The 26,252-nt window shown below is 36.1% G+C and overlaps 1 protein-coding gene across 3 annotated transcripts in view; it reads right to left on the minus strand.

Moving 5' to 3' along the window:
* Window positions 1-9,344: 9,344 nt before the first annotated feature.
* The window catches only part of CSGALNACT2 (chondroitin sulfate N-acetylgalactosaminyltransferase 2), a 47,348-nt gene continuing 30,440 nt past the window's right edge, over window positions 9,345-26,252 (minus strand). For all 3 annotated transcript variants that reach the window (XM_072628012.1, XM_072628010.1, XM_072628011.1), the window contains 6 exons: window positions 18,944-19,160; window positions 18,554-18,655; window positions 16,576-16,754; window positions 13,297-13,391; window positions 12,581-12,662; window positions 9,345-11,695 (listed from right to left, as the gene is read on the minus strand). In XM_072628012.1, coding sequence (XP_072484113.1) covers window positions 11,403-11,695; window positions 12,581-12,662; window positions 13,297-13,391; window positions 16,576-16,754; window positions 18,554-18,655; window positions 18,944-19,160 — 968 coding nt within the window. In that variant the 3' untranslated portion in view covers window positions 9,345-11,402. The remainder of the gene's footprint in view (window positions 11,696-12,580; window positions 12,663-13,296; window positions 13,392-16,575; window positions 16,755-18,553; window positions 18,656-18,943; window positions 19,161-26,252) is intronic.

Below are 26,252 nucleotides of genomic sequence, written 5' to 3' on the forward strand. Positions count from 1 at the left end.
TTCAAAATTAGAATGGCACAGATGGAGGCTAAGGACTTTATGAGAAAGCAAGAAATCACAGAACAAAGCCAGAGGAATGGAAAAATGGAAGATAATGTGAAATATCTCATTGGAAAAACAACTGACCTTGAAAATAGATCCAGGAGAGACAATTTAAAAATTATGGGACTACCTGAAAGCCATGATCAAAAGAAGAGCCTAGACATCATCTTTCATGAAATTATCAATGAAAACTGCCCTGAGATTCTAGAACCAGAGGGCAAAATAAATATTCAAGGAATCCACAGAACACCGCATGAAAGAGATCCAAAAAGAGAAACTCCTAGGAACATTGTGGCCAAATTCCAGAACTCCCAGGTGAAAGAGAAAATATTGCAAGCAGCTAGAAAGAAACAATTCAAGTATTGTGGAAATACAATCAGGATAACACAAGATCTAGCAGCTTCTACATTAAGGGATTGAAGGGCATGGAATAGGATATTCCAGAAGTCAAAGGAACTAGGACTAAAACCAAGAATCACCTACCCAGCAAAACTGAGTATAATACTTCAGGGGAAAAATTGGTCTTTCAATGAAAGAGAGGATTTTCAAGCATTCTTGATGAAAAGACCAGAGCTGAAAAGAAAATTTGACTTCCAAACACAAGAATGAAGAGAACCATGAAAAGGTGAACAGCAAAGAGAAGTCATAAGGGACTTACTAAAGTTGAACTGTTTACATTCATACATGGAAAGACAATATTTGTAACTCTTGAAACATTTCAGTATCTGGGTACTGGGTGGGATTACACACACACACATGCACACACGCACACACACATAGAGACAGAGTGCACAGAGTGAATTGAAGAGGATGGGATCATATCTTAAAAAAAAAATGAAATCAAGCAGTGAGAGAGAAAGATATTGGGAGGAGAAAGGGAGAATTGAATGGGGCAAATTATCTCTCATAAAAGAGGCAAGCAAAAGACTCATTAGTGGAGGGATAAAGAGGGGAGGTGAGAGAAAAACATGAAGTCTACTCTCATCACATTCCACTAAAGGAAAGAATAAAATGCCTACTCATTTTGGTATGAAAACCTATCTTACAATACAGGAAAGTGGAGGATAAGGAGATAAGCAGAGTGGCGGGGGATGATAGAAGGGAGGGCATGGGGAGGAGAGTGCAATTTGAGGTCAACACTCATGGGGAGGGATAGGATCAAAAGAGAATAGAAGTAATGGGGGACAGGATAGGATGGAGGGAAATATAGTTAGTCCTATACAACACAACTATTATGGAAGTCATTTGCAAAACTACACAGATTTGGCCTATATTGAATTGCTTGCCTTCCAAAGGGAAGGGGTGGAGAGGGAGGGAGGTAAAGAAGTTGGAACTCAAAGTGTTAGGATCAACTGTAATGTTCTTACCACTAGGAAATAAGAAATACAGGTAAAGGGGTATAGAAAGCTATCTGGCCCTACAGGACAAAAGAGAAGACAGAGACAAGGGCAGAGAGGGATGATAGAAGAGAGAGCAGATTGGTCATAGGGGCAATTAGAATGCTTGGCGTTTGGGGGGGAGGGGAGAAAAGGGGAGAAAATTTGTAACCCAAAATTTTGTGAAAATGAATGTTAAAAGCTAAATAAAAAAAAATAAAAAAAAAGAGATTCAAAAAAAGGAAAAAGTTTCATATTACAAAAATATTCATGGCAGTTCTTTTTGTGGTGGCAAAGTATTGGAATTTGAAGGGATGCCCATCAACTGGGAAATGGCTAAACAAGTTGTAATATGCAATTGTAATGAAATAGTATTGTTCTATAAGAAATGATGAGCAGGATGCTTTCAGAAAAACCTGGACTTACATGTACTGATCCAAAGTAAAAAGAGCAGAACTAGGAGAACACTGTAGAGTCACAGTACAGTGATCAACTGTGATGACTTCATTATTCTCAGCAATACAATGATTCAAGAAAATTCTAAAGGACATAGGATATAAAATACTATCTATCTCCGGAGAAAAAAAAAAGATGGAATCTGAATGAAGATTTGAAGCACACTGCAATTTTACTTTATTTTTCTTGAGGTTTTTTATCTGTTTTCTTTCACATGACTAATATGGAAAAATGTTTTGGATAACTGTGCATGTATAACTTTTATCAAATTGCTTGTCTTCTCAATTCTAGGGGATGGGAAAGAGAATGGGAGAGAATTTGGAACTCAAAATTGTAAAAAATGAAAATTAAAAATTGTTTTTACATGTAATTGGGGAAAATAAAATTTTAAAATACAAAAAAGAATTAAAGTGGGATTGAGAGGAAGGAAAAGCATTGTGGTCTAAGGAGTGTAATGAGTTTTGCTTTGAGGAAAGTTTAGTAGTTAAATTATGTAATAGGAAGGAAAAAAGATCACTAATTCCTTTCTCACCATGTTTCACGTTACAGTTTCTTGTCCTCTTAAAATATATTCCAGTTTGTCAATATCTTGCTGAAAATATGCTATCCAGAAATGGACAAATGTTTAACCAAGGGAGAAGAATCACATATGACCTCTTGCAATCTGAACATTAACCATGTATTCATTCAGGCCAAATTGGTTTAGATTTTTGGTTGCTGTTCAGTTGTTTCAGTTGTTTGTGTCCAACTCTTCATGACCCCAGTTGGGGTTTTCTTGGCAAAGATGATGGAGTGGTTTCCATCTTATTTTACAGATGAGGAACTGAAACCAACAGGGTTAAGTGACTTACACAGGGTCACCCACCTAGTAAATGTCTGAAGCCAGATTAGAAGTAGGGAAGATGAGTCTTCCTGATTCCAGGCCTGGCACTGTATGCAGTGTGGTACCACCTAGATACCCCAAATTTTCAGTAGTCTTCATAATGTTGATGCATATGAAGCTTGTGATCAACTGACTAAGGCAGTCTGGGTGTATAGCAGATAGACCACTGGGATTTGAGTTGGAAAAGCCTGAGTTTGAATGCTGTCTCTGACACTAGTTGTGTTGTCCTAAACACTAGACACTATCCTAAACAATGCGTTATCCTAGACATGGTACCAAACTTTTCTCAGCCTTTTATCTCAAATGTAAAATGGGAATAACAACCCAACCTCAAGGGTTATTATATGTATCAAATGGGATAATAAATGTAAAGCACTATGATAAATTTAAAGGTCTATATAAAATTTAGCTGTTATTTAGTATTAATGAAGTTCCCCCAGATTTCATTAGATAAATATCTGTAAAGCCAGGTCTTCCCCATAAATGTATAATTGGGCATTAAAAATACTACTACTAATAAAAACAAAAAAAAAGATTTCTCCCAAAAGAGATAATTTGCAAATATAATGTAAAAACAAAATACAACAATTTTTTTCAGGGTTTCATTCCTTATTAAGGTCTTCAAAGCCGATTAGAAGATCCCATTAATAAGGAATTATTTGGCAATAATGTAGCTTCTCAAAATGGGAGAAAGTCTAATTTCTGCTATTTTTCAAATCAATTACTTTTTCATTTCACTTCTCAGCAGGATAATGCTAGCAATAACACTAAGAGAAATTGAATGCATAAAGTTAGGCAAAGAGGAGATGAAACTATCCCTATTTGATTATGACATGATAATTTACGTGGAAAGTTCTAGAGAATCATGAAAGAAACAATAAATAGCTTCAGCAATGTAGCACGATACACAGAAGAGGAAGACCCATTTAAAATAATTTCAAAATATATTGAATATCTGGGAGTCTATCTACGAAGGCACAATGAAGATAAAAATGAATGAATGAAATGAACAAAAAAGTGAGAGAAAAATAATCATTTGCTCACATGCAGACAACTGTGCTAAATACTGAAGAAACAAATACCAACCCTTAAACCTCTCACAAAATCCCTGATCTCAAAAAGTGTACATATTTTAATGGGGAAAAATATCACAAATAGGCCAAAGATCTTCAGAAAGGGATGTCTGGGCTTGGGAAGTTACAGAGATGGGGATTATAACAACAAGGTCAACCTGTCCTTTTCAAAAGCAATGGTAGTATTGGATTTTTTTTTCAGAGCAAGATGCAAAGAGAGATTCACTCATGTATATCAGGGTGAATTGCAAGAAGATGGTAAAACATGCTCAGGTTTAGGGCTGCCTCAATAGTGGATTCTCACTAATTACAACAGTATAGTTAGTCCCAGGATGGAAATTTGCGAAGTTGAGTGCCAAGATAATAAAAGTGACAATACTAGCTAAAATAACTTACAAATTTAATGCTATATCAAACTACCAAGGGGATACCTTAAATAGCTAGACAAAGTAATTAGAAAATTCATCTGGTAGAACCTGAAGGGAAATAATGAAAAAAAGTAGTAATGAAGGATAATAGCTTTTCCAGAACTCAAATTAAGATGTAAAGAAGTAATAAAAACTATTTCATATGGATTTAAAAATATGGAAGGGAATCAGCAGAACAGACTTGATAAGAACCAGAAACTAAGACCAACAATACAGAATACAATAAACTCAAAAACATTAAGTACTTGAAGAACAACTTTTTTTTTTTTTACAAAAATTGCTCAGGAAACTAGAGAGCAATTTAATAGAAATTAAGTTTAAACCAAAAACTTACTCCAAACCCTAGGATGACAAATTTAAAATGGATACATGATCTAATTATTAAACTTAATACTATTTAAAAAGAGAACCAAATCCAGTATCTTTTACTAGCTAGGTGGGGAATATTTTTTAAAATAATTTTTGTGTATATGTGTATGTATTTTTCAATCACTTATATTTCTCACTACAGTTTTCCTCCCCCTTCCAGAGGGCCATTATGTATAAAGAAGCATAAAGGAAGAAAAAAATTCTGCAAAGTGAAACAACCCATTCAGAAATTCTAGCATTATACTTAGTATCCTATACCTATGAACTTCTGCTTCTCTAAAAGATCAAGGTGTCTTCTCATATCTGCTCTCTGGGGTCATGCTTGGTCATTACAGTTCAACAGCATTCAGTTCCTATTGCTTTATTTTTGCTGTTCTTTCCATTTCCATTGTTGTAGTTGTCTATATTCTTTTCCTGGTTCTGCTTATTCACAGTGCATTAGTTCATATAAATCTTTCCATGCATCTCTGTATCGATCAAGTTTATCATTTGTCATAGCACACTATTACTTCTTGATATTCATGTACAATTTGTTTAGTCAAGGCCCCAACAAAATTTTCTTTATTTCAAGTTTTTTGTTATAGGGGAAGAATTCTTAATCAAAGCATAGAAGTGATCACAAAATATAAAATAATTTCAGCTACACTAAATTGAAAAGTTTTTGCACAAACAATTTATTCAACTAGAATAAGAAAAGAAATGGTCAATTGGGGAAAATTTTAACTGCATACTGAAAAATTATAATGACCAAACTTGGCCCCAGAGAAGAGTCATAAGAATGCTGAGTCAAAAGTATGTCACTCCTTCCATTCTTTGCAGAAGTGGGGGATATATGTTGTTGTTCAGTCATCTTCAGTTGTGTCCAATTCTTTGTGACCCCTTTTGGGGTTTTCTTGGCAAAGAGACTGGAGTGGTTTGCCATTTCCTTCTCCAGTTCATTTTACAGATGAGGAAATTAAAGCAGACAGTAAAATGACTAGCCCAAGGTGACACAGCTAGTGCCTGAAGTAAGAATTTACCTCAGGAAGATGAGTTCTCCAGACTTCATGCCCAGTACCCTACCCACTGCATCATCATATACAAATACAAAATATTATGTATATTGTTAATTTGGCTGATGTGATGGCTAGTTTTGTTGAACTATTTTTTCTCTTTTATTCATTACTAAAATGAATATAACTCTTTGGGTGAAGAGGAGTGATATATTAAGAATGTATGGTGATAGAAAAACAAAATATAATAATAAACATTTTTATAGAGAAAAAACACAAGGAGAAGACTTAACTATTAACCCCCTGGTAAACATTTGTTAATTAGGGATTTTTTTCCCAGCACTTAGCAAAATACATGGCACATAGTAAATGATTAATAAATGCTTGTTCACTAAGTTTGGTAAGGGAAATGTGATGGATTATACAATATTCAAATTCTGTTAAATTATAAAATTGTACCTGTTCTTATCACTCTCCACAAAATAAATGTTCCTTTGAAATTTAGACTTAAAACTAAAAACTGTCATTCCATGACCTCGATTGAGATACTGAACATATAACAAGGATGCTACACTGTAATCTGAATGGCAAAGACAAAAGCATGTACACACCTGCAAAACCAAGTCTTAAGAAACAGTATGTGCAAACATTTGGAAGAGCCTATCTTACAGAGGAAAACATACATCTATTAGACCACTAATTTATGGAAGCTCTTCTGAGACATTCAGGAACCAAACTGCTATCCATGTGACAAAAACACCCACCAACCAGCTCAAGTGAATGAGGAACAGGACTTCCTGGGGATTCAGAAGCTCAGCAACAATAGATCTCAGTCCTCAGCCAACTCTCCTTAGGATCCGAAAGTAAAGCTCTGGATTATATTAACTAACCTGCGAATCTTAAGATTAATCTGCCCAACAAAGGTACCAAGGTGCTTGCTCAAGTGGAACATAAAGTAATTAACACTCCTTCCTGACAAGACTACATGAAGCTATTAACTGTTTTGTCATTCAGTTTCTTTCCTTTTTGCCCATAAGAAAAAGGAAATTTCCCTTCCAAACTCCCTCCCTATTAGTTGCTTGTCATGTCTCTTGCGTCCTCCAGATGGTGCTCTAACCTAGACTAAGCAGCACCAGGCAAGCATGTTCTGTTACCCTCACCCCCACATTCTCAAGTCACTAAACCAAATCAGTTTATCAGACCAGATTTGGCAGACAAAACTAGAATGTTTCCAAATTCATCTAAAACAGACACATGATTGCCTCAATGTAGTCTGAGGAAACTAGGCTAGATTCAGTCATACTAAATGAGCTCCTGAAGGGAGTAACAATTTCAAAGATGTTGCATTACTTATAAAGCACATCAAGAATCATTGTAATGCCTTAAAAGATTATTCATTTTAGTGCAATTTAGTTTTTTCTTTAATCCTACCATACTCAATTCAATTCAAAGAATGGTCCTTAAATAAAACAGAACATTATATAACACTTCGATGAAAACGAAAAGCCATGCATACAGTATCTATGGATATAAAGTAAAAACCCTCAAACTCTTTGTGGAACCTTGACAATTTCATTACAACTGCAGTCCAAGTTACAACCACAAGCCCACTGAACTACACAGAGAAAGGAAAGAAAAAGGAAGCCAGAAATATAGGCTTAATTTAGTTATAATAAACTAATAATCCCTATGGTGAAAGAACTAAGAGTTCTATGCTACTTTTGCAGCAATTCTATATCCACAGCAAAAGCATCTTTTCTGTAGCAAACATTCATCCAACAACTGTCTGATCAACGGATGAACTGCTATTTCTCAAAACCTATAAATACAGGATAAGTTCTGGATAACTCTTAGCATTAACATAGCTGAACTATAGGTATGCTACCTCATTCATGCAAAACTTACAAGACAGAAAACAAATCTGGAAGAAATTACTACAAAAAGAATTACAAACTTTTTTTTAACAGCAAGCTTCTCCCCTACCCAATGAGGCTTTTCAAAAATTGTTAAGAAAACACTAGTAATAGAGTGAATCAGAGAAATTCAGAACTTTTTAGTAGCCACTGCCAAATGAAAAGCAATCGTTGATTCAATAAACATTTACTAGGGAACTACTGGTTGTTGTCCTTCATTCTCGAAGAGGACCAAAATGACATCACCATGATAAAGTCAATTTTCAGTGTGTCCAATGGCTAATCAGACCACCACGAGCTCAGAATGCTCTACCACAGGTTGGGCACAGATAGTTGGTAGTAAAATGATATGTGTGATGTCTTTTGATTCATGAGTAAATTGGACTTAAGTGAGGCACAGTTGCATGAGGTCATCAGCCTCACTCTCTCTCCTCCAGAGTCATCATAGCCCAGTGGCAGGACAGAGACAAGATGACTGGTGAAGGCTCAGGATGCAATGCATGACCTTGGCATCTTCGGTGTCTAACCAAGTTCTAAGCACTCCACATCATCTGCTTCAACTGCCTTCATGGCCATTGGAACAAATTGTTCTCATATCCGCCCATTCCATCAGGGGAAGTCTTCACATGCTTGGGGTAGACACCCCTCCTAACTTTGAGACTCCTTGGTTACCCTCAACCTGGTTTGGCCCGTCTGCTGAAACAGTTTACCAGGGTGTGGCCTCTGCACATGCTGCAACTTCTTGGAGCCACAGGCGAGAGTTGGGTGGACCAGGTAGATAACAAAAGTGAAAAGAAGCCCTGAGAAGGGCTCAGCAGCCATCACACCAAAGGTACTGGTCCTCCCTGAACACACCACTTGACACTAGATGATGTCAGATACAGTCCCAAACTTCAAAGACTAGAGTCTATAACCCAATAGATAGTGACATGTAGGCAGAGGAACAAATCCATTATAAAAGTTAGCAAAACAAACCAACTGAAAAAGAAATGAATTTTCTTTAAATTAGTTAAGTTGGTATTTATGTAAGGTCCAAATTTATACTCCTCTAGGCATGCTATCTCCTCCAAGTAACTATAAAATTGTTTGTTTTTTTCTTCCAGCTATAACCTCATCTCAAAAACTTTTGAAAAATTGCAAGTCCCAAAGAAAATGTTAGCCTTTCAAAAATTTCAATGAGGTGCCACTTTAACGACAAAGCAATTAAACCAGGCAGTTTCTGGCACTTACTAGAAGATATACTTTCCCGTGTAAGATGAACCTTCCCATTGAGGCTTCTATTTTGTAGAAAATCTCAAATGGGCCTATTTCCATAATTAATCCTTACCAGCAAGGTTATTTCTACCCAAGGAAATATTTTTATAAAAGAACTTTGGCACAGTGTTGTGGCAACCTGCATCCAATGACATGTGACCGAAGATCAGAGGTTCTTTGAGCAAAGTAAAAGAGAATGAAGAAAACTATAGGTCAAATCTTGAATAGAAATACGAGAAGAATCTTTAAAATCATCAGTACTATGAAATTTTCATATAACAAAATTTGTTGACCACATATAGGAGGAAATTAGTAACCACTCACTTCTGCCAATAACTAAATGAGTAAATGAATCAGGCCCTCTAAGATCTTTTCTAGATCTAAACAGATCTTCTAAATACATTGTGTAATTAATATCTGAGTAGCAGCTTGACTGATTGACTACCTACTTAAAACAGTACAGAGTCTCCTATATTTCTCAGTTGTTGGTTTGTAAGGGGGAAGCAAACATTGTAGCTTACATTAAAATTTTAAAAAAAGATCACATTTTCAGACCACTACTGGTAATAAAAATATTTTACTGGTACCATACAATGATGAAAACATGGTAATGTTTCCATTTCATAATTTTCATACTTAAATAAAAAGCTATTCAAAAGCATAAAAGGTACCTAATTCTGACATACAAAAAGAAATAGTTGCAGTTTATCTTTTGCAAATGATTACATTCTTTCATCTTAAATACCATAATACACTGGTCTTCACAATAAATAACAGGCAATTTATGTACAAATGATGTCCAGAATAATTTTTTAACAGTATATCTTATCCCATATCTTAAATGCCTAAATCCAACCTCATTCAAGTAGAGGTGAACTGAAAAATGATCAAAACTACAGTAAAACCTAACAGATCCCACTAATTTGGAAATTGTAACAATTCAAATATAGCATGACTCTTATTTAGTCAAAGGTTCAAAATATTTTTTCCTTTACATTTTCACAAATTTAGTGAAAATAAGTGGAAAAAAGTGAAAATAAAAATCAGTACCTTTTTCAAACAAAAGATCTTAAAAATTAAGCATTCCTTTGACATATTTCCAACTTCCAAATAAAACAACTCCTATAAGTTTATGTCATAGTAATTATTTGTTTGTGATACATTATAAGGTTTACTGTAAATGTGATTTTTAAATCATATATTACGCCTCATTAGTAATATTCACATATATCTCCATTTATAAATTATACTTTAATAAAATGGATCTTTTAAAATATTTGAGATATTCAACATGTTACATTGTTCATTTTCTATTATTCCAAATCAATGATGTCTTATGGCACGTAAACTGAGTCATTTCCTGTGAAGTTCTAACTTAGCAACCCAAAGAGACTACACAAGGAAGTTTTCCCATAAAAATAGTACCTTTCAACATACATCAGAAAATGGGCATTATTAAATGGTTGTTTCCTTTGTTATGGATAGTGATAGAAAGATTAAAAAAAAAAGTCTATTCATTTAAATTTACAGTCTTTAAATATTCTGCAATTCTCCCAAAGGACTGTTTGCTTAGTTTACATAAGCAAATGCTGTTCATGTATACACTAACTGCTGCTTCATACAGAATTATTAACCAACATAAATGAAAGTTCTGTGAAGACAGCAAGTGGGGTGGAAAAGCACTGGACTGACAGTGCAGACAGTCTAGTTCCTGGTACTGTCTTCCACTTATCTAGTTGTGTGTCCTCAAGCAAATTACTTGTTTCCTCAGTTGTATAACAAGGGTATTGAACTACATGATCTCTAACGTCCCTTTCAACTAACATTCCTTAATGCTATTAGTCAAAAATCCTTGATATACTTTATTCTCCTTAGTATAAAAATAGCGTAGCTACCATTTTTCCTATATAATTACTAACCTTGTAATGTGATGATTAAGAATGTAATGGCACATTAATGTTATATATCTAGTCCAGCCATGTACTCTCTCCTAAAATCAAGTTTTTCAGTGAGTTTTTCATTGCCACACATTTTCTCACAGATTTGTGGGCGAAACAATGAATTGATTCAAAGGTATTAAGTTTCAATCTTTGCTACTGTTGTACTTGGGAGAATAACACGGGTGAGCCAATTTTCTTCTGCTAACTACTTTGGCTACTCTTTCTCTTAGGAAGAGCAACTAAGTACTCGATGACCATAGATCTCATTCAGACACAAAAAGCTTGGCCCCTTGTTATTTAGCAGAAAACAACATGCTGTCTTCTAAATATAAATATGCTACTAATGCCATTAGCAGGATAAATTAACTAATCAAATGCAAAGACATAATCAAGTCGTGTCTAAAAAGCATAGTACCACAACTGAGATAGACAGTATAAGAACTCATTGAACCAAATTGGGCAGTTGTTCTTTGCTGCTGTATTTTCACAAGATTAAGGATTTCAGTTAAACACTTGCTTTTTCTTCTTACTTCAGATAACTGAATTGTGTTGAGCACAGAAAGATCTGAAATATAAAAAGTTCTTTGAGAGAGGCACTGCATTTGTAAACTAATTAAGGCAAGTGAATAGTGCTGGTTGTTGTTCATATTATAATATATTAAAATGATGGTGTAATTTATCCAATAGGTTCACTATTTGTCCTATATGCTTGTTTATGGAGATGAGTCTCTATTTCCTCTCTGAACACAAGCATTCCAAGATGTGAGTGAGAAGCTTCATTCATGGCTTTTGACTGGATACACATACGATACTGCTCTGGGGTCAGCTCATCAGCACAGTGCTTCTCATGCCACAGGTGAAAAAGACCAGGAACTGGGGTCCGAATAACAATAAGATTACCACGTAAGTATTTTCTATACAGATGAACATCCTCTCCACCCCATCCTTTTACTTCCAAATCAAATCCACCTGCAAAATCAAAATTGATATTATTAGTAACCAATTTTTCAGTTTACTGAACAAAATTATGGTCATTATTAAGATTTACTTATTTTTCTGTGTCAGTTTATAAAATTTTTTTTTCTTGATTATGATAGTTGGAAGAATTATTTTGACCAATACATATCAAAGGCTAAAAGGGACCTTAGAAATCATCCAGCCAAACTCAGAGGGTAATTTAGCCTCAAAATGCCAAAAATGAATTGCCTGATATAGAAGTAACAGAACCTGAATTAAACCTAGGTCTTCTTCCATTATATCACTTCCCTAATTTGTTATTTTAATTCCAATCACTGGATATAAGGAATGTAAAACCTTATTATTCGTGCCTCTAAAGCAACAGGTAAGAGAATTTACCTAAAAATGCAAACAATTTTGCCACTAAATTTGTATTACCTACATAAGTAATGCTTTTGAGTTCTTTGAATAACAACATTATAAGTTCAATGAAAACATTAATAGTATTCAAGAATTCATTTTTGTAGAATTATCCAAAACTAATTGAGGTACTTTAACAGATTAAAAAGTTTTAAAGATTTAAAGAAATTAACTTCCACATAAATTAAATCCTTGTGACATTTTATAAACTGATGCCCTCTCACTAAGTGGCAGGGAATTTTTTATCTTTTGATCCTTCCATACCAAAACTTTTATATGCCTTCCCCACACTTTGCCTCTCAACCTCAGTACCCTCTTTGAAAATAGAAATTTCTATTTTAATAAGAAAACACTGTCAAACACAAATAAAGATTTGACATCAAAGTAAATACAGTAAGGGGTCAGATATCAATGGTCACAGAAACTCTAGCCTTAAAAGTTAAGGAAAATGTTATAGATTGACTGAATGTAACTTACCAATAGTCAGAAAATCTGTTCGATATTGACAAGTCATTCCAAAACCAAAATCTCGCCAGAATCCAGAGTCTTTTTTGTGGACCTTTAACAATAAATCTGAATCATTTTTCATTTTAATCAATAAAACAGCTAGTTGAGTTTTGACTACATAAAAATAAGTAAAAAGCAAATCAAATATAACACTCCAAATGTAACTATTTTCTATCTTGAACAAAAATAAGACACATAATCTATACAAAATTATGAGCATTTAAACATATTCTGAAACTTCTGTTAACAATGTCTGTGAATTAAATTCTTGCCACTTTAAGAAAGTTAGTAGAAAAGCTGAGACCAGAATATCTTAAATTCAGAGTAGTAATATCTAAAGTCAAAGTTCACTCAAAGAAATTTGCATTTAAAAAACTAAACATGTCACCTTTAGCATTTAAGCAATACTCTGACATAACCAGAAATATCTCAGACCCAGACTCCATAAAATAGTTTTTACTTAAAATTTGATTTTTTTGTTAATTATTTGAAACTTACTTTATTTGGCAAAAACATATTTAAGACTGGCAAATTTCAAGACATTTAAGAAAATTAAAAACTGTATTTAAAAAGGATTTGTTTCAGATCAGTGCTAACTTTTTCTGATCAGATTTAAAAACAAAGAGATAATTCTAGGAAACAACAAAGTATTTTTAAACCTGTCAATATAATGGAACAATACTTACTAACTGCTGATCAACTGGTGGTGGCACATCTTGATTGGCATAAACAATAGCAGGATTATAAAGACTGAACACCACTGGATAAAAAACTTTTTTTCCTGTGAGTTACAAAAAAAAATATTATAAGAATCAAAGAAGTTTCAGAAGAAAAAAATCTTAATGAATATTCTTTCCAAGATCACACTGATTAATTCTATGAAAAGATAGCAGCCTTCACAGAAAGAGCCTGGCAAAACATCCAAGACAATGGCAGGCTGAGGAGTACCCTGGATATACGTTCTCCTTGGTCGCTGAGAAAAGGGCTTTGACGTAATGCTAATCTCCCAGAAACTTAGGCTAGTTTTCTAAAATTATCAAACAAATTAAGTGCTGTTCATGTAATTTTTAAAAACAACTTACTAAAAATGCATCATACATTAGCAAAGGTAGTAAATTAAAAAAAAAACTTTGCAAGTTGGAGTACTGTTTGTAGGACAAATAACAGTATCACAATGTAAGAACTATTATTAGACTAGTATAGCCCTAATAAAAACCAGAAAATGGGAAAGACAGGAATCTGAAATGCTTATCTACACAGGAATTCTGAAGTTCATCATGTGTTCTTTGGACTTTAAATGGCTTTTTCAGGGCTTGAAATGATACCATGAAAAGAATTTAAGTTGTACAGATATATCTATTGGTGAGAAAACCCACTATGAAAAAATGCAAATACTTGCATAGTGCTTTATCAAAGCAGCTTCTAATATATTCTATCATTTGAATTTCACAGCAATCTGTGAGGTAGACAGGACAGGTATTATTATATCTGCTTGGCAGATGAAAAAACAGAGGCCCAAAGATGATAATATTCATGGATAATCTTAAGACTAGTAAGCGGCAAAGTGCAATCTTATATACATATCTCCTCTCATTACCTTCCACATTTTGCTCCAAAGAACTGTAATCAAATCTACACTAGTTGAAAAAGATTTTAAGAAAAAAAAGCATTGTCCACTGACTATTTTATAATTCCACTCATGATGCCTATGACTTCTGAGACCAAAACATCTTTTTTTTTTTAAGAAAATCATTATCTATATCCATCCTTAACTGTGCTGTAACACAAGACTCTCTCCTCAGCCTTCTTTCTCTCTCCTCTTTCTGCATCTTCTTTCTTAGTGATTTTGGTAGCTTCCACAGTTTGTTATTATCTCTATGCAGACGACTATATATCCAGTCCAGTTTCTCTCTCTAGCTCCAATCCTACATTAACAACTGCCTCTCACATATTTCCCAATACATGCTCCATAGACATCTCCAACTTACTATGCCTGAAACAACTTACTTTTCCATGAGAACTTTCCCTTCTTCCTAACCTCTCTATTTCTGTTGAGGACAACACTATCCTCAGTCACCTGGGTTTTATGGCCTCAAAGCAATCTTAACTCTTCATTCTCCCACATCCCCCAGATCCAATTAGATACCCAATCTTCACACACCTCCCATTCACTACATTCACATGAACAACACTTTACTTCAAGGCTTTACCACCTTTCACCTGGAATACTGAAGCAGTCATCTAGTTGGGTGTCCCTCCGATCTCTTTCTATTACTTCAAAGGGATATTCCTGGATCCCAAGTTTGACCACATAATTCCCCACTCAAAATGCTCCAGGGGTCCATAACCCCTCAAAAATCAAATACACACTCCATGATGATGCACTTCAAACCCTTCCCAGTCTGGTTACAGCTTGTGTGGTCTAATGGACACAAGACTGGACATGGAGTTAGGATGATATGGATTCGAATTCTGCCTTAAACACATACTGGCCATATGAACTTGAGCAAGTCATTGAACCACAGCTTCAGTTTTCTCTTACATAAAACAAAGGAGGCCGACTCAATGACCTATATCTGTTACCCTCTGATCCTATCTTTCCAAGCTTATACATTATTATTCTTCAAATACTGTAGTTCACACTACTCCAGCTCCTGTCCCTGTATCTTTGCATAACCTGTCAATCCCTCATGCCTGTCATGTACTCCCTCAAGGCTGCCTCCCCAAATAACTCTGTATTGCTGTATATATCCTGGGTATTTATGCAATAGGATATACATTGCTTCCCCTGATGAAGGCGCCTAAAGGACAGGGTCAGTTTGATTTCTATTTTTGTATCTGTGACACCTAACACAGTACCTGACACACAACAGATGCTAAATGAATGCATGCTGATCAACTGAGTCTGAAGTTTTACAAACCATGAATGCACTCTTTGTGCCAGGTGCCAGGTGATATAATGGCTATCCATTATATATCCACTCTCTAGTGCTGGGTCTGGAGTCAGGAAGATCTGAGTTAAAATCTGGTCTGACACTTCCTAGTTCTGTGACCCTAGGCAAGTCATTTAATCTAGCTCAACTATAAAATGGGGATAATAACAGTGCCTTTTCTCTCAGGGTTATTTTGGCCCTCAAATGGCTAATATTTATAAAGCATTTAGAACAGTGCCTAGCACATATAGATGCTATATAAATTCTAGCTTTTATAATTATATTATCTTAGTGCCTTTCCTTTGAAACTTCCTCCAATGTATCTTATTGATACATTAGATTGTGAATTCCTTTTGAACAGAGACTGTTTTTTTGCTCTTCTTTGTACCTCTACTTTAGACACAGTGCCTAGTATATAGTAGGTACTAAAATAGTAGATGACTACTTTGTAATTAGGAGAACAGTGAGATCATACAACCACTATGTCTCCTCATGTTCTGTCTGGCATACCTATTATCCTTGTGGCTGATCAGACCAATATGAGCTCAGAAGGCTCTACTATGAGTTAGGGACAAATACTCCATAGGAACGTTTGCAGTGGAGATGGCTCTAAATTTCACATCTCACACTTCTTTTGAGTTCCTGCAATTTTGCTTTGGTCACAGAGTACAGCACCTTCCTTGACCTACATAGTCATGTCATTTTGGTCCTCTTCAAGAATGAAGGACAACAACCAACCAACCAATTAACCAATTATCCTTATAACAAAGATCCTTTCCCTGTTCGCTGGGTGGCTTGATTTCAGGTTTTAGCTTTGGGGATATGCTGTAGATTTTCAATTACGTATCATATTTCTGTTTTTTTAGCTGTTCTACATATTTTATTTCAATAGTTCAAGGATCTACAATTTTATTATAAACTGCATATAAAACTGAAAATACAGCAACAAATTTCTTCATAAAAAAATTCATTTGATTCAAAACATGTAGATACCCTGAAATTTCAAATTAAATTTACTAAGATCTTACATACCTGGTTCAGCATTTAATCGGCAACTGTTAAGAAACTCTGCTGAGAAATATATATCAACATCACAGAAGAACATCAAGACCTCTCCCTTATCCCAGGCTCTGGCACCCACATCTAGTCCTCGGCCTCGATTAAATTCTTCATTCAGTGAAACCAATGTATAATTGTGAAAATTAGCTTCACTAAGAGAAAGCAAACACAAAAGAAGGTGAAATTCTAAAAAAAAAAATTATGATACAAATTCCAAAGGCAATTTTTAGAGAAAATACATTTGAAATATATATGTATACACACACACACACACACACACACACACACACACACACACACATACACACACACACACACATATATATATATTTAAAACAGTGCTGATTTGGTAATGAAAAACAAGTAGATTGTAAAAGAGTTCCTTGTTTCTCCCAAATGACAATTCACTTGCATCTATGACAAATCATATCCCAGAGAACTAAAGAAATATTACCAATTTCATTAACATCAACATTCACTGAACATCTATTACATGAAAGGCAAGATGAAATATATGAAGAAATTCCCGAACTATAATAGCTTAATATAAAATTGGGTAAATAAGGTTTGTAAACATGAAAAAAATAACTAATATTAAGTAATAAAAATAATGGCAAATAAGTGATAAAGGGGAAATATGTTGTAAGAGTTCAGAGAAAGAAGAGATAATTTGAGAGAAGAGTGATGTAGTAAGACTTTGAAGCTTAAAGAGCAGGAATTTAAGTGGTACTTAAAGGATTGGGATTTGATTTTAATAATCAGAAAGTGAAGCCATCCTCAAAAGGGGCATTTGGAAAAGGGATAAAATGCTTCAAAGCTCTGAGTACACCAGTATGGTTAGTGCAACAAGTTCTTAAAGGGCAAAGGTTCACGATCTGGGATATACAGACCTCACAGTAGATCCATGAACTTGAATGGGGGAAAAAATTGCATTTTTATTTTCACTGACCTCTAACCATGATTTATTATTTCCTTCATTTATAAATGTGGGCAACCAATAATATCCTGAGGAGTCCCTAGGTTTCACCAGACTGCCAAAAGGGTCTATGAAACACAAAAAGTTAAGAACTACTAAGGGAATAATGGAAAATATCAACTAAAAAGGTAGATGGAGGTCAACCTGGCTAGCCATGAGTATAAACAGCCCTGTAGGCAACTGGGAACCACTAAAGTTCTCAGTATTACAATCATGTGACTGAATGGTCAGGTGGTATTTCAGGATGACTGATCTGGCAGGAATGTGGGGGGATGAGAAGTTAGGAAGCAGGGCAGTAGTCCAAGCACAATGAAAGAAGGACCTGAATCAGAGCAGTGGCAGTGGGTATGGAAAGTGAGGTGCTGAAAAAGAAAGACTGGGAGAAATGAGAGAATTAGAGGGGGAGGAGAAAAGGTGGTTAAAGAAGCTTGTATAGAGCTGTGGGGAAGGAAGACAAGTTCAGCTTTAAACCAGTTGACTTTTAAGTGCCAATGGGAAATGCAGGTGAAAATGCTGAGTGGCTGTTTGGGAAGAAGAACACCAGAGGCAGGAGGGAAATTTGACCTGGCAACGAAGAAAGAGAGAGTTCACAGAGACGGATGAGCTCTCTAAGAGAGAGGAAGCATTTGGCTGACATTGTGGACAATCACACTTGGGAGATGGGAGGAAGAATCACCAAAGAGGACAGAACAGGCCATCAGAAAGAGAAGAGAACTAGAAGAGTACACTGTTATGGGAGGCAAGGGAGGGCAGAGAGATTCAAAGTATTTCTAGTTTCTTTATCAAAGAGCATTTCTCTTATCTTTAGATTTAGACAGATACAATAAAAATAGGTAGAAGGAAAATGAAAACCAAGATAAGTAAAAAAGAGAAAGATATATAAGAAAATCATGGGAAAAAAAAGAGAAATCAGATGGCAATTCAAAAATAAGCAAACTGTCACAAGTGAGCATCTTTATTTACTTAATTGCTTACCGAGAAACTGATTCTAAGATGATCTTGACTTTAGATAGTCCTTCTTCACCAAAATATACCACTGTAAGGTGAATTCTCTTGTCCTGAAGAATACATACATCCCTAAAATAAAATCAGAGTAGAAAAAAAATCACATTTTCATCAAGAAAATGAACTAGGCTTCAAATGATGGGAACTAAAATAAACTTGTTTTGGGGGGTAAGACATTTCAATTTATGCAAGAATTATTACAGTATCAGTTATACTATTACTCAAATACCATAAATAGGTGTAAGTCACATAAATATTCTGCAAATTCAAGTCACTCTGACAAAGTAGAAAAAAAAAGGTGGAAAATGAAGGTTCATTTTAAGACAAGTTATGTGGATACCTTCAAATACTAACAGTTACCTGAAGTTCTGCATAAACTGTGCAAATGCCTCAGTCCTTCCAGCAAGAGGTACAATGATATTAATAACTGATTTGGTAATGTCAATTGTTTCACTTTTTACTTTCATAAGAGGTCCAAAGGGTCGGAACAAAGTGACATGTCTGTATTCCATAAAGTCTGCCTTCTTAAAAAAGAGTTCATACTGTGTCCCTTTATCTCTCTCAGTACGATAATAACCTAAGGAAAAAAAGGATAGAAAAAAAGCATAATCAGGTCAAATTTGAAGATTCAATGGTAGCATTTAGCTTGAATTTTCAAGCAATAAATAGACCTGCAGAGCTTTTTTTTCTAAATCTGAAAGTACAACATTAAAATTTACTGAACAGTCAATAACTAAAAAGATTATATGTTGTCCCAATATATATTTTCTATAAAAGAAAATACATTGAATAAAAACTATTATATGATATATAAAAATCATTCCAAATAATTATCAATGATCCGTATTTAGACAGTATTTGTATTCATAATTAAAACCAATCTATAGCCAGCAATCATGAAGTCCAAAAATAATGCTAAGTTTTAACCCATGAACCGAACTAATTAGAATTCTCATACATTACGTAAATTAGGAACAACAGTGCTTTAATGCTGACAATATAACAAATCCTGCTTCAAAACAGGTAAAGCAGTTTATCTCATTAATCCTTATAGTATTCATTCAGGCCAGGAAGCATTCATGTTAAGCTCAATATATCCTGACCCAGAAGTATTCCTGCATATACTACAAAACACTCATAAGGGCAAAATTAGTATGTAATCAAATCCTCACAAAATGGGCACCTTCATCCCCCCCTTTTCCAACTCCCTGTTGCACACTGTCTCTCTCCATCAGAGTATAAGCTCCTTGAGGGCAAGAACTCTTTTTGTCCTTGTATTTGCATCCCCAGGCCTTAGATTAGTGCTTGGCACAGAAGTAAGCACTTAGTAAAGTCCTGTTTCCTTTCTTCCTTCTTTCCTTCCTACCTTCATTCCCTCCCTCCTTTCTTTGCCAAAGCCTCACTCAATGTGGCAAGAACTCTGACAGCAGAGCATGGCTTCTGGCAGGTTTCATGGATGTATAGTGGTGGCTATAGACAGTGTTTGCTGCCAACGCTCAGACTACCTAAGTATAGAAATGATTATTAGCAGATGGCCCGTACAAGGGTCTAGTCAAATATAATGTTAACAACTTATTATCAGAATTTAAGGACACACCCCTCCCTTTCTGTTAACCATGAACAATCTATTTTCTTGGTACTTCTTTAAGGATTTGTGTGACCATTGCTTGAGAAGTATCTGTTGTATCAAAATAAAACATATCAACTTTTAAATAAAAAAAAAACCACAGAAGATTGGATATTAGATAATGAGTTCTTTTTTTAAGCCAGGACCAAAGAAGAAAGAGAAAAAGATACAAAATGTCCCTCCCCCATCATTATAGTCCCCCCTCTCATCCTTCAGCTTCTTCATTCAAAGTGGGAAGCAAAAACGGCAGTGGCTGCCAAAAAAAATCATAGTTTTATTCCATCCATAAATATTACTTTGGCTGTTAGTATTCTAAATAAAAGATTTCCATATGGGTAGACACACCTCTAGAGAAAATGGTGTATGTTTATATGTGTGCATGTACACATATATACATATATATGTATGTATGCACATACATATACATACACATCACATCATCCACCCATATATTATATATATATATATACATATACACATACATATATACAAAGACAGACAGATACACACACAAAAAGGGAGAGAGAAAGACTTTCACTATAAAAAAAAACTCAGAAATCAGGATGGCTCACAAATTTTCCTCAGATAATTTAATAAAGTAGTTAAGAAAATTAGTTTCATCGTGTATCCAAAGACAATGAGAAACATTTCATGGGATACTTGGTCATCTTGCTTTTATAGTGCTCATGAAAAGCACACTCAAGAGTACCACCATGAAAAGAGTTATAGCTTTGGCATCAAAATCTATAGCAGTAGATGAACAAAAATAAATTTCTACAAATAACTTGGCAAGATCCTCCAAACTATGTCAATATGCACTTTGATACTCAGTGGTTTCCATGAAAAGATGGGCACCAAGGAGACCAGCGAAAAACACTGAAAAATGTGATTAGAGATTAAGAAAATGGAAGAGTCCAAAGGCTATTCACTCAGAAATTCACTCAGAAATCTCAGGCCTGAATATTGCAAATACTTGCTTCAAAAACAGGTGAACATAGTAAGCAAATATTACCATGAAGAAGCTGACTCTATATTAATAAGCAAGAAAAGACTGGTTGCTGATGTAGCAGCAATTTCAGAATCAGCAATCTCTATGCAGTCAAATTATTAGATAATTAGAGCAAAGCTCAAATTAAAATCAAAATACCAAATTTAAGAAATGATAATGGTAAAAAAGGTGACACGTTCAATTTGTGTTTGTCCTTCGCAGCCAAAGAAGCCCATGCCATCAGAGAAATGATGACATGACTTGCACTTGATTTTGTTTTGAGTGAGGGAGAGCCATGCAGGTCACCAGCCTCATTTCTCCTCCAGAATTATCTGATTCCAGTAACCAGATATTCATCAGGATGACTGGAGATGACCCAGGATGCACTGGGAGACCTTGGGCCCTTTAGGCAGAGTTCTTTGCAGGTACTCACTTAGGGTGAGGTTCTTTCTATCTCATTCAGTGAATAGGCCTGTTTAAGGAGTAGTCAGGGGATGGCCCCTTTAATGAGGCCAAGAAAAAGAAAGATATCAAGCTGGGAGGGAAACAGCAACAGTTACAATTGATAATCACTCTAAAGTTAGGAGAGGAGCCCTTACACGTTCAGTTACAACAGGTCCAACACATCCTATATAAATAAGCTGCTGATGCTGAAAAATAATAAAAATTAAAACACTAATTCTTATTATTACCATTTCCTGGGTAACTATCACTGATCTAAAAGCAAATGTCACAGTGAGGTCACAGGTACCCAGAAGTCAGCTTATCTAACAAGCATTTGATCTTCTCAACAAATCTTAACACTATGGTGGCACTCAAAGGCAATCCTGATTTAAAATATTACAAACATTGACTGCTCACAAAGGAGCAAAAAGTAGTGGAATGTAACAGAAAGCAAGTTGGCATGAGACCCTTCAAACCCTCCAAAAACACTATATGAAGCTGGAAAGTCTTGAACAATTAAATGTGAAATGAAACAGATACCTAAGACTTTTTATTGCCATCTCTTCTTGAACTCAATGACAGTAAAACTTCCATATCTAAACTCCAATACAAGCACACCTTGTTTTATTGTACTTCACGGATACCACAGTTGTTGATTTTTGGTTTTTGTTTGTTTATTTATTTTACAAACTGGAGTTTTGTGGCAATCTTGCATTGGCACCATTTTTTTCAACAGCATGTGCTCACATCATGTCTCTGTCACAATTTGATAATTCTTGCAATATTTCATTTTTATTTATCAATATTTATTTTTTATATCTGTTATAGTGATCTGTGATCAGTGATCTTTGATATTACTACTGTAATTGATTTGGAGGGGGTACTACAAACTACATCCACGTAAAACAGCAAATTTAATTGATAAATGTGTGTTCTGACTGCTCCATCAACTTGCCATTCCCCCATTTCTTCTCCCTCTCCAGAGGCTTCCCTATTACCTGGGACACATTACTATTGAAATTAGGCCAATTAACAATTCTACAATAGCCTCTAAGCATTTAAGTCAATAGAAGAGTCAACTGTGACAGAAAACATTATCTTAATTTAAGAAAATGCCACAGCTACCCCAATCTTCAGCAACCACCACCCTGATCAGTCAGCAGCCAACATTAAGGCAAGACCTTTGATCAGCAAAAAGATTACAATTCAATGAAGGCTCAGAAGATGGTGAGCATTTTTTAGCAATAAAGTACTTTTTAATTAATGCAGGTACATTGTTTTTCAAACACAATACTATTGCACACTTAGTAGACTAGTGCACTGTATAAACATAACTTATATACACTGGAAAACCAAAATATTCCTGAAACTAGCTTTACTGAAGAGGTCTGAAACTGAACCTTCAATATCTCCGAGGTATTCCTGTACTTCAGTACTCTATGCGTTAGAGAATCCTAGAAAGATCTATGATTTCATCAAGGTGGGAACTTCTTCCACCAATAAAGATTATGAATCATTTAAGACTTAGTAAGTAAGTGTAAGGGAATCAAGTGAGACACAGAGTTTGTCCAGGGTGACAAAACTACTCTTAGGAAACAGGAATGGAACCCAGATCTTCCTAACTCCCAAATCCAAAGACTTATAACCCTTCACTGCCCTATCTCATCTCCAGAATGAGCTTCGTCCCATTCAACCAGTCCACTCTGACATCAGGGTTTCCTCCCTCTGCCACCTGCCTCTTCCCATTAGGAACAGCAGCTCTAGATTTCTAAAGACCTAGTTCCCTGGGCTTGAGGGTGTTAATCTACTTATGTTTTGGGACTCGTCCTAAATTAGATTAGCCTTGGCTATTGACTAACAGGTAAGTCAAACTTCACTTCAACCACGGACCAATATTCCTCATGGCAAACCAACCCATCAGGGCACCAGGGCCTACATAGTGTGTCTCTTGTTATTTTTTTTTTCCAGGGCCTTCCTAGTTCTTCTCATTTTCCACTTTTTAGAAATAATAATCAAATTAAGATTCCCATGACTACTCAAAAAAGTATGTCAATCTCCCCAGAATCCCTGGGATTCTAGGCTGTCTAAAATAAAGTTTCCTTCCCCACCACCATTCTCCACACCCTCCATCATACATCTCAGCCATGTCCTTCCTGGATCCCTACCCAACTCTATATCTCTATCCTTCTACTGTGGTAGTCTCTCTTTTCTAATCCATTCTCCACTTGACTGCCAAAAAGATTCAAAAAGTTCTGGTGGCTCCTTATTGCTGTAAGTATAAAATAGATATTCCTCTTTGTCATTGGTCAGAGCCTCTGTCCAGGGTTATTACATGATATTCCCCATCGTGCTATTCTCTGTACACAACATTCGATCTCATCTCTGTACATCTGTACACACTGCTCCCACGCCTGGGATGTACCCTTTCTTTCACCTCTTTACATCTCTTTCACCTCTTATGAAAGCTTTTTAACTCCCTTCAAGACTCAGATCAAATACCATCTCCTTCAAGAGGTTTTTCCTCAATCTCCTGGTCACTGGTTCCTACCACCCCCTTGAAATCATCTCAGGTTTGTTTGTTTGTGCATATATCCAGTATTTGGTTATCTTTAAGTATGTTGTATCTATCCAGAAGAATGTGAGCTACTTGAGGGAAGGCATCATCTTACTTTTGTACCATGAGATTCAATTTCTGGCACATGTGGGTCTTTAATAAACATCTGTTAACTAACTGTCTCTATTTCTTATGGTCACTGAGAAATGGTACTTGAGAGAATGAAGTCTGATAAAACCTGATCAAATACAGAAAGAAAGGAAATTGGTCCACAATATTAAAATTTTCACTATGTCTCAAAGTAGGGGCAATTTAAAAATGGGAAAGATCACACATGGAATTAATACTCATAAATGGCAAAGGAGAAAATATTACTGCCTACCAATACATACGCCTAATTTATTCCATCTCTATAGTCTTTCAAAACAGTCTACACAAAAGAGGCTCTCACTAAGGAAAACATGGGCAGAAAAGACAAGGGCAAACCACATCTTTCACATATACAATTGGCCATGATGTTGCAAATACAAACCCCTACTACTCTGTATTTGCTGTTTGTGGAACACAAAAAAAAATGGATGTGGCAAAGCAGAGCAAAATTCAGCCCTAAAGGATGTACTCAACAAGGTTTTTCCTATTCACATGTGACAAGATTGTGGCTTAGGGGTTGGGAGGTAGCAGGGGAGAGGAGAGAGGTGCTGCGCTTGGAATCAGTTATAGACCCAGGTTTGAACACTATTTGTGACACATTAGATGTGTGAGCATAGGCAGGTCACTTCATATTTCTGAGCTTCAGTTTCCTCATCTGTAAAATGGGCATAATACCACCTGTAGTACTTACCTCACAGGACTGATGTGAGGAGAAGACCTGGGTTCAAATTCCGCCGACAATTACTATCTGGGTGACCATGGGCAAGTCATTTAACCTCTCTGAGCCTCAGTTTCCTCATCTGCAAAATGGGGATAATAATACCTGTAGTACCTATAGCTCACAGCATTGCAGCAGGATTTAAATTAGATAACGTATGTAAAGCATTTTTGCAAACTTTAAAGTAGTACCTAAATGCCAGCTACTGCCACATGGAAAATGTCTTGTGGAACTTGAAGCACTACATGAAATGTTAGCTATTCTTACTCAGCTGTGACGGTCACACAAGATTCCCTGAACTGCAAATACAGGTATAACTGTTCAATGGTCCTATTCTCAATAGCAAATGAGACATAAATTAGGAAGATATATGCTTGCCAAAAATGTTCACCCCTATAGCAGAGGATGCCCTGCACAAAATAAAAATTGAACATAGATTCACCACAAATGATAAGGTTTTACAAATGCACCCATTTGTGGATGACATTATACTCCCTGCACTGAAAACTACAGGATCCTCTAAGACATCCACAGCCTCTCAAAAGACATTGGCCTAATAACTCACACGGAAAAATTAAAGTACATGGAGGATTCTAGTTTCAAAAAAAAAGAAGTATTAAGGACCTACTACAAGTAAGGATTTTTGCTGAACACCAGAGACAGAAACAAACAAAAGAAATATCTCCGGGGGCGGAGCCAAGATGGTGAAGTAGAAAGACGCACATACGCATAGCTCCGGACCCACAAACCACAGAACGGCTAGAGGGGACCAAGCCAGGGCGAATTCTGCACCCAGAGACCACGGAGTATTGGAGCGAGGGAGATTCCTGCTCCGGAGAGACCTGTGGACCTCTCGCGGGGGGTCCTTCGCGCCGCGGACTGGGCGCTGGGATGGGGAGCGGAGTGCGGCCCTGCCGCGGCCACAACACCGAGGGGAGGAGATCCGAGAGGGCTACGGGGACGGGATCTCCAGCGGCCACGCGGGTCCCCCCACCCACAGAGGGACCTGCAAACCTCTCACAAAAGGCCCGTCGCGCTGCAGACGCGGAGCCCAGCCCGGACCTGCGGTGGCGGCGGCCACGGCTCCGAGAGGCACAGATCTGAGAGGGCTCCGGAGGCGGGATCTTCAGCAGCGGCACGGCCCCCCCACCAACAGGTGACTGACGGGGGTGGGTGAGAGAGTCTCTT

Source organism: Notamacropus eugenii, chromosome 1 (assembly GCF_028372415.1).
Source record: "Notamacropus eugenii isolate mMacEug1 chromosome 1, mMacEug1.pri_v2, whole genome shotgun sequence".
Lineage (NCBI taxonomy): Eukaryota > Metazoa > Chordata > Mammalia > Diprotodontia > Macropodidae > Notamacropus > Notamacropus eugenii.